General features: G+C 38.4%; 1 protein-coding gene across 2 annotated transcripts in view; it reads left to right on the top strand.

Annotated features, from left to right (window-relative positions):
* GUCY1A2 (guanylate cyclase 1 soluble subunit alpha 2) overlaps window positions 1–17,736 on the top strand; it is a 525,457-nt gene that overhangs the window by 214,449 nt on the left and 293,272 nt on the right. For both annotated transcript variants that reach the window (XM_074015141.1, XM_045371095.3), the window contains exons 2-3: window positions 3,933–3,994; window positions 12,023–12,144. Coding sequence is in view for 1 of the 2 variants with exons in the window: in XM_045371095.3 (XP_045227030.1) it covers window positions 3,933–3,994; window positions 12,023–12,144 (184 nt within the window). In the remaining variant the exon portion in view is untranslated. The remainder of the gene's footprint in view (window positions 1–3,932; window positions 3,995–12,022; window positions 12,145–17,736) is intronic.

The following is a 17,736-nucleotide window of genomic DNA, read 5'->3' as shown; positions in this document are numbered from 1 at the left end:
CTCCTTTCCCACCCTTGTCTCTTTGATCCTCCAGCATAGGGCTATAAAATTATTAGGCCACTCAGCAATCCTGTTGCACATTCTTTGTGTACAAGGAAGAAAGTTCATGGGTTGTTTCTTAGCAGCTGTAAAGTAAATGCCTGAGGTCTTGACCTTAGCTATGGTGTTTCGGCATCCTTCCTACTCACTGGCAGGCCTGGCTTTAGTACTATCCTCAGCCTTAATTTTGAGAATTCCGCTTGCATCACTATCTCTCTCAACTGATCTTAATGTTTCATTGGAAATATTTATTAATCCGGCCGCCATTTTTCTGAATTTTCCTCTGTTCACTGGAATTGGTGTCAGCTTCTCATAATGAGAAGTATCAGTAGCTTAATTGATTTTTTTTAGGTGATGATCTTGAAACATTACACCTGTGGGATGAGTTTTCTAATTGAAGTCTGTGCTCCTCCGCTAGATTATGAGACTCTTGAGGGTAGGAACCATGTTTTTCAGCTTAGCATAGCCATATCTCTCATTTATTACACACCTACTGTGTGTCAGAGATGTTGCTCTATTATTTCAGTGTATTCCCACAAAAATAAGGTACACATATATAACAAACCTGCACATTCTGCACTTGTATCCCAGAACTTAAAGTCTAATAATAAAAAAAAAATTTAAAAAGGTCATTAAACTAAAAAAAAAAAAAGGTACACATAAGGAATCTTATTTCAGAAGAGCTTAAGTAAATTGCCCAAGGTCATCTAGCTAGTGAGTCACACAACTTGCTTTTGAATTCAGTTTGACTTTAGAGCCTCTTTGCTAAATCACCTTTCCAACCTCCTTCTTGCAGAAAAGGACAGATGCACATAAGAGGACTGGGATCTTGGCCTGTAAAATGTTGGATGGTTCTCTTAAGTAGGAGACAGTTATGGAGCTGCATTCTTAAAGAAGAAGATAGAAAGTTTGCATGTCTTCAAAGCCCTTGTTGTTCCCACTGAACTACATTGACTTGCATCACTGGCATACATGGGCACTTACATAATATAAGTTTGTTGAGAGCTGGACCCTACCACCCCAGAGGCAGAAGTCATCTGATGGAAGGCTTTGGCCCATTTGTGGGTCTTCACTTCATGCTTTTTACTTAGAACAGAGAGGCTGAGATTATGTGAATTTGTCTCTCACTGATAAGGCCATGGGTTGAGGCCATCAGACAAACTGAGAACTGGAATGAATCCATGGTGATAAGATACTCGGAGGGGCCAGGAGTGTGTTGAAGTCAGTGTTGGCTTGCTACAGTTAGGAGATGCTGTGCAGTCAGCCTCTATGCTTGTGGTTTAGGGCATTAGAATGTGCCTGCCCACTTTGGCAAGAAATAGGAAGTGCATAAATGCTTCCTCAACCTGAAGCTTTGTTGGATGTGCTCAGAGAACATTTCCTTTTAATGTATTTGGAAACTATAAATTTAACTCCTGCTGGGAGTGGAAGTAATTGCTTCACACAAGAAAAAAGCTAGCTCTTTAAAAGGCTGAACTCCTTTCACAAATATGTGCTTTTTAATGACTGGGAAATTCCTGGTACAGAAAAAAATGTCCTTTTGTACAAATGAGGTCATTCTGGTCTTAAGTGGCCCTGTGCACTCTAGTTCCTGCTTTCTGTTCCATGTTTTGTGACCAGAGGTTATTGGAAGGATCATCCCTCTGTGGATATTCACTGCTTTTTGAACTTGTTGCCAAGGGGAAAGTGAGCTTAGGAACTGCCAAGCCAGTGCCAGAGGCCCAGATCCAAGGGGTACTGAGCTAGTGACTGATAGTGATTGCGTTTAGATTGGTCATGGATTGGGTTGTTAAAGCATGCTTTCTGTGTGTGCTAGGATCCCTGTGTCTGATTCATTCTCCTCAGATTTCTCAACCATTCCACTGTTTCTTGGTTCAGGAATGATTTTTCTTTCCTAGGTGCATATCATTTACTCTGCGTGGAGTCTGCTTGGATGAATAGAAACATCTGTGCCAGTCTGAGGCCTGGTGTAAATGAAAAGCAGCTGCTGAAAGAAGTTGCTCTGTACCTCTCCTTTGAACGCTTGCAAGCTGATTCCTCCTGAAGTTAATTTGTGAATTGGCTTGGCTAACGTGCAGTAGGTATCTGAGGCCTCAGATTTGTGTGGTGAAAGGGTTCTCCTACATGGTAATGTAGAGTAGATCTCAGTGGATGCCCTTGATTCAATTTAAGCTCACTTTCCTCTAACTTTAACCACTGCCTACCAAGGAGGATGTTAAAGATTCGAAGAGTGTTAGGTAGGGAGAGTGTTACATCTGCCTTGGATGTTTTTATAAAGAGGTGGACATGGAGTGGGTGCAAGTGAGATTTGACATAGACCTCTGGGTCTCTTTTTTTTTGAGGCAGAGTCTCACTCAGTCACCCAGAACGGACTGCAGTGGGGTGATCTTGGCTCCCTGCAACCTCTGCCTGCTGGGTTCAAGCAATTCTCATGCCTCAGCCTCCCAGGCAGCTGGGACTACAGGCACGTGCCACCACGCTGGACTAACTTTTAGTATTTTTAATAGAGACAGGGTTTCACCGATTTGGCCAGGATGGTCTTGAACTCCTGACCTCAAGTGATCCATGTGCTCGGCCTCCCAAAGTGCTGGGATTACAGGTGTGAGCCAGAGTGCCCGGCTCCTGGGGTCTCCTTTAGACAATATATGTTTAAGACAGCCACTTTGAAGGATTAGCGATTGGAAATTGATGTTTATTAACTGCTTCTTAGGTACCAGCACTATGCTAGACCTTTTCTGCAGATTACCTTTTTAGAGGTAGAAGGCTTGTGTAGTTAATTGGCAGCAGCCCATGAGATTCCCAAGCTACCATGCTGCCTCGCGTCTTGAAGGGTTTGTGTTACATTCGTGTTCCCCTAGAATTCATCCTTGGCTGTAATTGATCAATGTTTTGATGAGGCCTTGAGTGCTTTCTTTCTGCTTAATTGACTACAGGTTTTTGTTGTTTAAAACATTCTATCTCTTGCTACTGAGAACTTGGTTCTTATCATAACTTCCTAATAAAATCTTGGTTCTAGGATCTTGGTGCCCCATTCATGACTCTCTAAGTCTGAAACTCCAAGTTCAGTCTCTGTTGCTTAATTTCTTGATCTGGGATTAAAAACCTCTGTCTTGAGGCATTGTGGAGAAGAGATTATGAAATGTGGTCATGAGCTGCTTAGATATTTGTTGCAGACCCCATTTTTTGCCTGAAACACTTGTGGCCCATCCAGTATGCTCCAGAAAGAACCTTTGCTTGAATTCTTTTGGGTCATGGAGGAAGTCAGGCTGACTGCTGTGACAGTCACGGCTGTGGGCCCTGGATCATTGGCTTCCCATCCTACTCTGCCTTTTTATTAGTCTCCTTAAAGAACAGGGAAAAAAAAGATCATTTAAGTTTAAAAATATCCCTTATTATAAAGTTGACTATTTTAACTCAATTTATCACTGCTTGCTAGGCCATCTTTGAAAACCTTGTTAAAATGTAGAAGAAAATATGTAGACGTGCCATTTCATTTAAGTTGGTCATTACCTCATGCGGATTACATATGCTGGAAAGGAAAAACTGTGACTCATGTTTCTGCAGGGCACCCTCCCCACTACCCCCAAGGCCTGGGTTTATTGTAGGCAGCCAATGAGTATTTTATTGAACTTAATAGCTGGCACAAAAGATTTGAAGAAAACATTCCTAGGAAATACTATCATAATTGAAATTGGGAAGTTCTGTGTAATTGCTGAGGGCCTCATTAGTTTCTGTGAGGAAAATACAAGGCATGATGCAAAATGGGTTAATATTGTAGAAGGAAAACTCTCAAGAGGTAAATCAGAAGCTTCACCTATCTGCCTACGATGCTCACAATGGGAATGGTACTGATTTGCTGATAATATGTTTTTATTATTATTATTATTCTGTAGCCTCAGACGATACAGCAAACTCTCAAGAGGACACTGCAGTATTATGAACATCAAGTTATTGGGTAAGTAAAAATTGATTTTGGTTATTATTGGGGGAAAATTAAAGGTGATTACTCAAACGTAGCTGTTGAGTATGTGATTTTCTGCTACCCAGGTCAACCTTATTTTACAGTGGCTGTGTTCTCACGGTGTTGGGGGTGAAGGCTTATTGGGGGGGTCCCTTGGAGTGATTTCTTTTGGCTTATTTGTGCTTAATTCTTTTAAATGAAATTACTTTCTGGTATTGCTTTTTTTTTTTTTTTCCCTTGGTCTTCTCATGTTCTTACTGTCTTATTCCGATGTTGACTCGTATAATTTTGCCTCACTAATGTGGTAAGGTTTATTGGTACCCACCCAGATGCTTTGAATGGGATTTTAGAATCCTTAAGTAGAGTTTGATAAAAATCACTACAGCCTTAACACAGTTCAGTGAGAGGAATTAGTTTACTTACAGTCATGTGCTACGTATTTTTCTTTATTATCGCCTATTTCTTGAAGTGGTTGTGGTGTGGTGTAAAGTAAGAAGACTTGAGGTCAAAAGACAGGACTTCAAGGCCTCACTAGCACATAGATCTTTTACTAAGTAACTTTATCTCTTTTGTAAAATGTGATGATAATAATAACTAAATCAAGGATTAGATGTAATGATTAAATGAGGTAATTTCAATGAAACCATTTTGTAAACAGAGAGCTCCAGATGAGTACGAGGTACACCTTTCATTGGCTATGGCAGAAAGCAATTGGCAAATATGAAAGCCTAAATTTACTTACTCATGCAATCTAGCTTTTAGATTCAATTTATTGACATTAGAGACAATGTATATTTTTAATTTACCTTGTTAGTATTCTTTACATGGCAGAGTGATTTATCTTTGTAAGATTTTAAGAACTTTTGAGAAGTCAGTATTCAAACTGGTACTTCTTGAACAGTTCTCAGGATCATTCAACATTTATGGCTAATAGTCATTGCCATAGGGATCAAGAACATAATTTTGGCTATTAGGGTATAGTGTGATTTTTTTTCACAGAACAGAAGGGAAGAATTCTTAATGGAAAAATAATCTTGGTACCTAGTACAATGGCATATACTTTAAGTGCTTGATGATTATGTTAATTGTCGTTTCAAAAGGAATTGCTTTGAAACTTTGTCATACTAATCCTCAAGAGTGTAGTTCAAGGAAAAACATATTATTTAAACTCATGAGATGGCTTTTAGTTTGAGGCCATTAGTGATTTTAAATCGTTTATCCTAATGGAGATAAAGAATGTCAAATTAATCTTTCTCCACACATCCTAGAATAAAACTTAATCACTCTCATTGAATTGGCTGCTTTCAAAGTATGGTGTTTGGATTAAATTAATAAAGTAGTTCCTTGTATGTGGTGAGCACTACATACTTGTTTGCTCTTATGTTATTGTTATTATTAATATTTTTATGACAATATCCATCAAAGTCTAATCATTTTCTGGGATTATGAATGTTCTTTCTCTTTTGAAATAAAATAACTGATGAAATACTCTCATTTGTGAACTAAAGTATGTAAAGTATGCCTTCAAGGCAAATTGGAGTGGGACTCTTATAATGTGATCCAAATAGATAACCAAACTATGTTGCTATAATCAGAAATTTTTTTTTTCACCTTTGATAGAATGGAGGGAGTTCTCTTTTATCCAGCTAGCTGCCTCAGCCCTCCCCTTCTGCCTGTGTAGACATTGGCCTGTGGTGATTCTTTGTCCATTGCATGAATGGTCTTTTCCTAGTTCTGTTTATTACATACACAGTATAAAGAAAATGGAGAGTTTGACACCAGTATAAAGAGGGGTTTTGATGTCTGGCATGATTCAAATAGGCCTATTAGCATATTTTTGCTTGGGTTTTGGCTGATTTCTCGGACTTGAAGCACCTTTGCTCACTGACTTTATTTGCATTCACGCTGATGAAGACAAAGGGGTCCTGTTGACAGCAATTTTGCCACGTTTGCCTTTCTTGACTGTATTCCCCTTTCTTGCCTTTTTTCTCATTGATGACTTTCCTGTCCAACTTCCTCTTTTGCCTTTTATTCTCCATCTTTCTACTTTTTATTTCTCTTTTCATAATCAAAAAAGCAGAGCAGCTAATATCACTCACCCTTGAACTAAAAAGTATTTGCAACTGTGTGTTGTTCCTCTTAAGAAAATACAATTTAAGTCTTCTTATCTCTAATTGTGAAAAAGAATGTGTTTCTTACAGTTAAAGGGATTTCAGAATCCCTGAATTGAGAATTGAGAGTAAGTGCCGACAAGCATAATTTTAGTTATTTTTCAGCAGGCGAGGTGGGAAGGAGATGCTTTTCCTAATCTCTGAAATGGGGCTTGCTTAAAGGTGTCTTGAAATAACTCAGCATTTAAATACTTTGTGTTGAGGTGTTGAAGCAAAACAGGTAACAGAGTATGAGCTATCCCTTCTCTTTTTAATTTCTTAATTATCCTTCAATCACTAACCTTCCTTTCCTTTCCTTGAAAACTCTGCCCTTAATCTGTTTTATTTATCAGAGCTCTAGGATTGTACAGTTCTGCTCCTTGGATTCTTATACTGGTTGCCCATAGAAACTCTCTGAGGCTTTTTTTGTCTGCCAAGACTGAGACTTGAACGCAGGGAGCAGCTGTTCCGAAGGGTCACAGACAGAAGGACTGGGAGGGAGTACCCGATGGGGCTTCCTGTTAGGGAGTAAGATAGCCTCTCTGTACCTCATCCACTTTATCTTTAAACATTATTCTACTCCTTAATTTATCCATTCACTCGTTCATTTATTTATTCATAGAGATCATTCAAGTTGGGGAAATGAGTGCTAAAATAATTTATTCATGCAATGTGATAAATCTTCTTCTCTTCATTTCCACTATCGTCATCATCTCTCACCAAGACATTCTGGTCTGATTTTCTGGTTTCTACTTTTGTCCGCCAATATGTATTTTCACCACAGCAAAATGATAAAAAATTAGATCATGCCACCTTCTTACATGAAACCAATGGTTCTCAAATGTTAATGTGCATCAGAATCACCTGCCAGCCTTGTTAAAACACATATTACTGGGCCCTGCTCCCAGAGATTCTGATTCCGTAGGTTCAGATGGGGCTCAAGAAACTGGCATTTTTGACAAGTTCCCAGGTAATGCTGATGCTGCTTGTCCATGCATCACACTTTGAACCCCCTGCTTTAAACTATATAATGGCGTATTATGGTAGAATAAAGTCTAAATTCTTTCTGTGATCTGGCCTCTGCCTCCCTCTCTAATTTCATCCCTTTCCACTTCCCTTTTTTTCACTCCATTTCAACCTTCTGTTGGTTTCTCAACTTGCCAACCTTAGCTTCAGGGCCTTTGTATGTATCGTTTCATTTTTATGTAATGCTCTTTCCCCAGATGTTTGCATGACTTATTCTTTATATACATATAGATCTCTGTTAAAATGTCTTCTCTTCAGGAAAGCCTGCCCTGATCACTCCATCTAAAGCATCTCTCCATCACCTACCTCAAACTCCAATTGTGTCAGGTTGACTTTGTGGAAAATTTTGATTGCTATATAAACTCTACATATTCATGCTCACTTGGAGAGCTTCTTGCTCCCATAGCACTGTCTTTCCTTCACCTAGAATGAGTAAGGGGGTATTGAGTGTGCATCTTTATGTTAGTTGCTCTTTATTTTTTTTATTTTTTATTATTTTTTAAAATTTATTTATTATTATTATACTTTAAGTTGTAGGGTACATGTGCATAACGTGCAGGTTTGTTACATATGTATACTTGTGCCATGTTGGTGTGTTGCACCCATCAACTCGTCATTTACATCAGGTATAACTCCCAATGCAATCCCTCCCCCCTCCCCCCTCCCCATGATAGGCCCCGGTGTGTGATGTTCCCCTTCCTGAGTCCAAGTGATCTCATTGTTCAGTTCCCACCTATGAGTGAGAACATGCGGTGTTTGGTTTTCTGTTCTTGTGATAGTTTGCTAAGAATGATGGTTTCCAGCTGCATCCATGTCCCTACAAAGGACACAAACTCATCCTTTTTGATGGCTGGATAGTATGGTAATTTATAGATTCAATGCCATCCCCATCAAGCTACCAATGAGTTTCTTCACAGAATTGGAAAAAACTGCTTTAAAGTTCATATGGAACCACAAAAGAGCCCGCATCTCCAAGACAATCCTAAGTCAAAAGAACAAAGCTGGAGGCATCACGCTACCTGACTTCAAACTATACTACAAGGCTACAGTAACCAAAACAGCATGGTACTGGTACCAAAACAGAGATATAGACCAATGGAACAGAACAGAGTCCTCAGAAATAATACCACACATCTACAGCCATCTGATCGTTAGTTGCTCTTTAACTCAAACTTCTAGGATTCAGAATGGACTTTCTGGGTGTTGTGGGGTGGAAAGATTAGTGAGAAGCAGAAGGGGTCAGTAGGAGACAGGCAGGATTCACTTTAGAAATTAAAAGAAACTGAGGATGGAGGAATGTCTCTTTATAATAGTACTTCTTTTCTTATATAATTCTTGCCATTATCTTGTGCCGTTTCTTCTCTTTGTATGTTGTGGAAAGATTGTGTTTTGTAAGTAGACATATGAGAATTACTAGACATAAAGTCAAGTTTTGCTATTGAATAATCTTGGGAAGATTACTTAAAATCCCTGAGCCTCAGTTTTCTCATTTTAAAAATGGGAATAATAACAGTGTTGTGGTGAAGTTTAAATGAAATCTTAATGATAATAATGTATGAAGTCACATAATTACATAAAGTAGTTAGCATAGTACCTGGTACATAAAGATAATCAATAAATGAATTGAATTATTATTACTACTATTAGTAAATGACTCTTTTGCAATTCAACTTTTGTTGATTATCTTCAGTTTATCCTCCTGCTGCAATCTTTTCCTGTCTTTGTTGGGACTTTTAAAGTTTAGAATCTGTTGTTTAGCATCCGGAGCTGAAGATGCGCAGTTTGTGTTCTAGCAACAGTTTTCTTCTTAAAGAGAACACTTTTTTGTTGATTTTTTTTCTTTTTTTGACTGAAATTTCTGTCTCTAGAGGGCTTGACTCAATTGCTGTCACTCATATTTGTACTACATGACTCCTACTGGTCTATGGCTCACAAAAATTGATTGCCATGGCAGTGTAGATGAAGCACAGATTTCTTCAGTAAACTGCTGTGGGAGATGTGATAATCTTTCTGAGATACAGTGTTCACTCACTATATATTTTAAACAATAAAGAATAAAGAAATGTGTATTCAGAACCATGCCACTAATTTTATTCTTTTTTTTTTTTTTTTGGCCAGAATAAGCATTGTTGTGTTAATATCATGGGTAGGACTATTGCCAAACTCATATTAGTCTGGGATAGCAATTCTTATAGTCATCTAAAATTAAATTGTATTGCTCCAATTATTAATGTGAGCCCTATGTTTGTTTTATACAGCCAACCTGTTCTCTTTTTCTTTTGACAATTGAGGAGAAATTAAGCCAGAATAATTTCAGTAGAACACTAGAAGTGAAATTAAGAGTGGGTGAATTCTGATTATTCTGGGAAACAAACTTCAAGGATATTACTTAAGCTATCATGATCAGATTTTGTGGCTTAAATTATTTTATCTAAAAATGATCTAGCTTCTTTTTCATATATTTACATAGAAAAACTATCTTTTTGAACATAAACAAATTAGACAAAAGCTAATATCTATTGGTTGCTTACTGTGTTGGAGGAGATATGCTGGGCACGTTCCATCTTTTATTTAATCCTAAACATATTGCATAAGAGTACTGTATTAAGCACATTTTACAGTTGAGGAAATTGAGGCTGAGAGAAAGAAATACTTTTTTAAGGTCATTCTGATAAAAATGGTGGAGGTTGAATTAAAAATAACCCTGTGGTTGCCTGTGTTTAACATCTGTGCTCCCTGTTCCACCTCTTGAGTGACTCCTGCATTCTGGAAACTGTGGTAGGCATTTTGCCTAACTGGTTCATTGGAGTCTGATCTCAATGAGGTATACAGACATGAAACCATTTTATTTTTCCCTCCACTCACATCAAACATGCTAGGATACATCCCCTTCGATATTAGCTTAGACAGATTGCTCTGTTTTCTAAGTACTTCCAAGAATTATGAAGTTCACTCCAGGCCAATTTAAATCTTTACTCTCATATCCAATCTGACTCTAATGTTCCTTTCCCCGTCTGGGTCAGGCCTTGGCCTTAGAGACTTGCAATGCAGGACAGAGTGTATGATGTGGGTTTTCACTCCTCTTCTCCAGGCCATTCCTTTCTGGGTCCCTTTCTCTTCTGATGTATTGGTTGAAGCATGAATGAAATGGAAAATGGCAGAAGCCTTTTTAAATTCGCTGGGGTTGTAGCAGTCCTTTCTTGTCTGTGATGCCCTCACTAGGGTGCATATATGAGTTCTGCCCTGACTGCTTCGGATGCCACAGCTCCCGCACCTGAGGACTTCACTCTCTTGGTCTTGCTAGTGGGAGCCCTGTCCCTGGCTGGTAGCCTCTAGATTGGAAGAGCACCATGACAACCAGACAACTCAAGCTTGCCTCTCTCTTCCCTAACCCATGAGAAACTCACATATTTGCCCTGCCAAATGGTGGGCCTTTAGGTTGCTCCCAATTTTTCTCGATTTCTTTTCCTTGTTAATGACTCTCTCCTGAGTCTTCTTCCTTTTGTCAGTCAGACATGGGAGTATGATCAGGAAATCCACTGTCTCTGCAGACGTTCACTGGGGAATGAGATGGGAGATCCCCAATCTCTACCAGCTATGGACCCCCCTCACCAACTGGATGTCTGCAGGGAACACTCCCCTTCTCTCCTGTTCTAGGAGGGGGGGGGGGGGAGCACAATAGCACTCTCTTCCTAGGCCAACTCCTGACTCTTCTGAAGATTTTATTTTGAAGTCTTTCTATTCCTTTGCTTCTGTAAGCTGGTGGTAGGGTGACGGGGCAGTGGCTATTTAGTCTCCTCTGAAGTCCTGAAGAAGAGCTCTGGTCTTCTTGGCTACCCCTTTAGAATGTGGGAGGATTTGGCCTTTAATGTCCTCAGCTTATTTTGTCTTAGCTCTCATTCAGAGGCAACTCAAAAAGTCCCAGTCAATATCCAGTTACACGGACATTGTGTTATTTAGTCCTCACAAGAACTCTAGGAGGTACTTCCATTTTATGGGAGAGGAAAGTTAGACTAACAGAGATTAGGTTACTTGCCCAAGATCTCACAGATAGAAAATGGTAAGACCATGACTCAAATTCTGCCAGGTGTATGCTGCTATCTTTTTTTTTTTTTTTTTTTTTTTGAGGCAGAGTCTCGCTCTGTCACCCAGGCTGGAGTGCAATGGCGTGATCTCGGCTCACTGCAAGCTCCACCTCCCAGGTTCACGCCATTCTCCTGCCTCAGCCTCCTGAGTAGCTGGGACTACAGGTGCCTGCCACCACACTCAGCTAATTTTTTGTATTTTTAGTAGAGACAGGATTTCCACGTGTTAGCCAGGATAGTCTGTGGTCTCAATCTCCTGACCTCGTGATCAAACCTCCTCAGCCTCCCAAAATGCTGGGTTTACAGGCATGAGCCACCGCGCCTGGCATATACTGCTATCTTCTTGACTGTGATAAAGGTTATGGTGTGTTGACTTTCAACACTGTTGAATGCCAGGACACCAAATTAACATTGTTAACTTTTCCTTTTCTAGGCAGCTTCCTCATAGAAGCAGATCACTAGCCTTGATGACGTGCTTACAGAGTGATACATTAGCTATACAAAGCTGATATATTTTTTGTTCTCCTCAATTTTTTTCACACATAGCTTTCTCGTTAACAGTTGCCTTCAGTTCCAGGTCTACACTGCAAATGCTGATGTGAATGGTGGGTTACGCCAGAATTATGTCTCAAAGCTTCACTTATTTTAAAATGTGATTATGATGAAAGCATAGACTACGTGTGCCTGTGCGTATGTATATGAGTTGCATTCGCAGATGCTTTCAAAAATTTCTCCTTATGCTAATTTTGTTTTCTTCTTAGTTACAGGGATGCAGAAAAGAATTTCCACAATATCTCTAACAGATGCTCCTATGCAGAACACTCCAACAAAGAAGAAATCGAAGATGTCTCAGGAATTCTTCAGTGTACTGCTAATATACTCGGTATATTAACTATATATTTATATGATTGAGAGAGAATGAAAGAGAGGGAATGTCAAGGTGGAAACGTTTCATGTTCTACCAAAGAGAGATTTGGAGAATATGGCAAGTTGAGACCCAGACCTTGTGAAGTGATGGGTGTTAACTCTCCTGAAGATGTTTGAGTGGAAATTGCTTGCATGCCACTTACTTAGAGATGGAAAAACATCAAAACAAAAATACTTAAATTCCAGGGAAACAATTTCAAATATTCACATGTGAATAGTATTAGCCTTGTATAATTCATATTTCTTTGGCCCTTATTCTCAGCTGAAGTTGTAGGATCTTTTTTTTTACTCTCAGTCATACTCTGTTATTTCTGGGAGGTCCTGGTTGGGGCAGAAGGGTGGCCCACAGGTACTCTTAACACTCTACAATCCAGCGTTCCTTTCTGTGGCCTTGTCAGTGAAGCAGGTCATCTACTGAGGTGTCTTTGCCCTACTTGGGGCTGGGGGAGTGTCTGTCTTAAAGGTATTTGGACTTATGGCAGAGGGGCTGTTTTTGGATGCTCCAATATGGCTAAAAGGTAGTGTGGTAGATTGCATCCAATCATACAGCCTTAAGCTACCATAACTGAGCTGTTCTACCATGCTACCTGAAGTTCTTGGTATGTGAGAGCTACCTTGTATTCCATGCAAAGTGTTCTAAAAGAAATATATATTTTTTCCTGATGTCTTACAGATGTTTCTAGTGAGAAATTTCTCTTTAAGTTCTTTTTAGAATCCTTTCTTCTTTATGACCCAGATAGGAATCCATGGGGTGCTGGAGGGTGCTAGTGGGGAATAACAAATCTTAGTGAGCGACTCCACACAGAATGCAGAATCTCTTTTGGGGTCAGGTGATGGAGAATAGGGCAAACTAGTTTGCATGTTCTTTCTTTTCCTTTGAAGTACTTTTCCCTGGAGACATCTGAGTTTCTCCTACAAACAATTTCCAGGTCACCCCAACCCAAGAGTCTATCAGATTTTTCTTAACATGCCTGACTTCTAGAGGTAGACTTCTTTTACATTCAAGCTGGGAATCCAGCCGCCAGTTGGCTACATTTTCATGCTAGGTAACTTTTGTAAACACAAAATCGAATAATAAGAAAATGTATCCTTTTTTGTGAGGGGAGGCATATAGATGTTAGTGGTTTGTCTAACATCTATAACACTATGCAGGACGGTGATGGGTAGTGAAAAGGAGGCCAAAGATTCATCACCTTAATCTTAGAACAACTGCAGGGATGTCACAATACCCAAGTAAATCTTATGATTGGAGAAAATCAGAGGTGAGATTAAAAGAGACATTACCTGAGAGTTTAAAGTTTTCTGATTTTATATTTTCAAGGACTTTCCTTTCAGTAACATCTATTTCTCTTAATGCATTGTGATTTCAAGGGGTGGGGTGATGATGCCACACTAAAAGGGATGTATCAGAATCTCAGTGAAGGGATGTTTAATATTTTGAGACGTTGCTTCTTAACCAGTTCCTAAGCATTTTCCTGATCCTTACATCTTTCTTCTTTATGCTCCCTAGTTTTAGAATCACTGAGTTAGAGGGAATAGGAGGTGTTCAAAGATAATGATTACACTGGGGTGCTAAAGGTAGTTGGACTGTGGCTTGTAAATGAGTGTGCAGAATTTTCACAGAAAGAAACCCTGGGTCAAACAATTTGAAATGGTGACCACCAGGGGACACCGTTGGCCCAGCACAGTTTAGTTGCCCTTCAAAAGTTGCCCTGAGATGCTGAATAAGTCGTGAGTGAGAAGTCAGCAGGCAATGTGCTGCCTGATGACATTAGGGTAAGTGAAGTGTTTGTAACTTCACTTGATTGTGTAACACGGTTTAGATTTCCATGAATACTAACTTTTTTTTTTTTTTTTTTTTTTTTTACCAAAGAGATACTAGGTCTGATTATTTTCTTCCTCTAAGTAATGATAGGTTGTTCTCAAGATTTAAAGCAAAATCTTGTAAAGTTTAAATTTCTGGAGATTAACATTTAATGCCTGCCACCTGCCAACCAGATGCTGGCACAGATGATTATGTGCCTAAGAGGTAGCTGTTCTCTTTGAATAATGTATTTTAAGAATCTTGATATATTGATGCTCTGAGGACAGCTTTAGTGGTCATATTCAGTAAAAGCTTTGTTTTTAACAAGTCACGGAGCTATGATTAATCTTGGCTTGCTTAGATTTTATCTTTTTTTAAAGTTGTGTTTAAATTCTCTTGTGTAATCATATATGAGAATGAAAGAATTGGTTAGCTTACTGGACAGAAAAGCATCACATAAAAAAATTATTTTTTGGGAGGGTGTTGGGGGGTGGCACAGGAAAATAGCATTTCAACCAAGTTAAAAACAATTTTGATGCCTGGGAACCTTTCTTTTGGATGGCAGAAGGCAATGTTCCAACTCCATGGTTTATATTGATCATCTTTGGGGAGTGTGATTAGAATATTGGTGGTTTATTCACTTATTTGTATGTTATTTATACTTCATCATCAAAAAAGACTTGAAGTCATAGATCACAAAATATGATCATAGTAGCAATTTTTCTCCTTCCAAAATGATCATTTCTACCTACTTAGTATAAACAACTCCTCTAGAAAGTTTGGTCATTTACTGGCTCTTCAGGTTGAAGTTTGCATTTAGAGGGTGACATGGAATAAAAACGAGGACCTGAAGAGAAGGAGAAAGTGAGTTGGAGAACACCTGTTACGCCTCTGTCACGCATTTGTTCTCACCTCTTCCATGGGACTCCCTGGGAGTGCCTGTTGTGCCCTACAGGGTGGTTCATGTCTCTGGAGTAACGGGAAAGAACTGCTTTCAGATATCAAAATGTTTGCTCTCTGTTTCCCTTTTGTTGGCTTAGAAACTGGTTGTTTCTATTTTCTGTCTCATCATTTACAAATTACGGATATTGATTATGGTCTGTTTCTTGCCATCTCTTCACCACATTTTGGTGCTTTGGCAATTGCTGTGATAATGGAGGCTGGGCCCTTGAAACTCTGGCCATGCAAAGAAACATAGTAGACAATGCCCTCCCTGCTGGAGGACTTCAGATTTAAGTTTATTGCTTTATTTGGTACGTAATATCTTTTGCATACCAAAATGATCTAATTTTAGTTGTCCAAAAAATAGAAAATCTTTTCTAGCCCTCATCTGCAAAGCCTATTTTTAGCTCAAATTAAATAGTAGAAATGTGTTTATGTTCTGTGAGGCAACATTAGTATCTTCTTGGAAATTGTAATGGTTGAATGAAGCATGTATTAAAGCATGTGTACCATGTTTTGTGCTGAAATGTTGCTACTTGTTCCTATGTGTTACATAGTGTTATAGGCAGGGAGACAAAGTGAGTAGGAGAGTTAAGGGAGAAGAATGATAAATTGCATAGTCTCCTTTGTCATAATAAGTTAAATATAAATGAGGTTATGACTATTGCAGTTTTAACAAGTTCTAATACTATTAAGGGTGTTGTGGGTGTTTCAGTTTTTGTAGAGCTTTAAGAGCTACAAGATGAGGGAGGAAAAAGACTTCCCACAGTAGTTTAGAGAACAAATAGAAATGAGAGCTCTGGGTTAATTCATTTACTGAAGAGTTATAGCATATAAAGGTTTGCAGGTTTAGGAAGCATCAGTTATTTGCTAAGTATTGCTCAAAGTATAATTTTATACTGCCCTTGCGAAGTGCATTTCCTCTCAAAATAGGAAGTGCATAGTTCTGAAAAGTATTCATTAATGTTTTCTTTGTTTTAAAGGTCTCTCTCTGTCAGAGCATTGCTTTATCTTCTCTAGAAACGTAACACATTTAATTCAGAATGGTAGCAATGTTATCATGGGATTATTTTGTTGGGAGAGGGCTAGTAAGGAGGATAGAGGGAAAGACCTTTGGGGCTTATTCCACACAATATTTTCTTAGTGTCAGGGATCCTGAAATACTATGAAATCATTTATAAGATGCCACTGATTCCACAATCTTTAGCTGGTATGGAACTCTCTGTTTTTTTGTAAGTAATAATTTTTTGTTTATATGCCAACTTGTGCATACTGTTTTGTTTCACTGTGATTTGGAATGTGTATTTAGGAGCCTTTTAATTGGTCATAAAATTGTGAAGAATTAGGTTAGGGTTAAGACTAACTTGGGGATTTTCTGGGAATAACTCTTAATAATATAATTGTTTAGCAGATTAGAATATGTTTAACATATTTATTATCTTGGAGAACTAGTTAGTGTAGTAACAACTTACCATATTTATTGGTGAATTAATATTAATAGCAATAAATAACTTCTGCCAATATAGTTCTTGTTACTATAACTTGGTAATTGATCAATTTCCTCTTTCATTAAAGTAAATATTTTCAGTATTTTACTAAAATGAATTGGAATTAAGGTGGTTGGAGGGGAAGTAACTTAATAATGTTACTATAATGTAGTGACTTAGAGCAAGACTGGAGCCAGACTACTTGGGTTGAAAATTCATCTCAGCTACTTACTACCTGTACGAATTGGAATGATTGACTTCATCTTTCCTTACCTCATATTTCTCATTTGGAAAATGGAGATAATATAATTGCACACTTCCTAGAGTTGCTAAGACGATTAAATGAGTTAATTTATATTAAGTACATACTTAGAACAGCATGGTATATAACAAACAAATGGAATGTAAATGTTCGCTTTTATTATTATTGAGTATTCCCCAAATAATGTTTGCATCAGACGCATGAGGTTTGCTTACTTGTTTAGGTGAGGAAAAACATACTTTGCAAGGTTAACTAACTTGTTGATGTCTTTGGTCAGAGTTAACAAGCCACAGAGGCAGAATTTAAATTCATTTCAGTCTGATTCCAAACCTCATGTTCTTCTCACTACTTTGTGCTGCCTTCCAGAGTTGTTGACTGTGTCATCACTCCTCTGATGCTAATTACACACCATCTTTCCGGTTCTCTGAATTCTTAGACTCGTCATGATGTCACATTTTGCTTAGTGCATTGCTCTTTCCAGTGTACTTGGGATAGTTGCTTGTATGAGACAAACTTCTTGTCAGCATTGAGGAAAGTGCAGTTTCATTGCAATTTGGATCATTTCAGTTTAGAAACTAGGATTATTCTTTAAATTTTAGGTGTTGAAAATGCACCAAGGGTGTTGGTGTTTCCCATCACAACACAAACATGCTTTCTTAGCTATGCTATAGTAAACACCGTGCCAGTTTTTTTGCTCAGATTTCAAGCTGATCTTGCTACGTAGCTGGCCTCATATGTTAGACATCATTAGTCCAGCACAAAACCTGCAAAAAGACTGTGTTTCTGATGTTGCTGATTTCTTTTAATGGAAAAGTTTAAGAATTTTATCATAGAATCTTATTAAACAATTTCTAAAGGAGACTTTAGGTAGTGGATCTGTGTAAATTAGAGAAAACTTCTGTTTTCTGCTCTCTGCTCTCTGCTTATATACTTTCTCTGAAATAATTAGATATAGTAGGTAGTCCTGAGAAAGAATGAGACCATTGTGTATGGACACTGCTTCCTATATGTGTAGGATAAACACTAAAATAAAAACATATCCTTAAGTTATAC

Source organism: Macaca fascicularis, chromosome 14 (genome assembly GCF_037993035.2).
Source record: "Macaca fascicularis isolate 582-1 chromosome 14, T2T-MFA8v1.1".
Classification (NCBI taxonomy): Eukaryota; Metazoa; Chordata; class Mammalia; order Primates; family Cercopithecidae; genus Macaca; species Macaca fascicularis.
The sequence above is the reverse complement of the archived record's forward strand: the minus strand, read 5'-3'. Positions and strand labels throughout refer to the sequence as shown.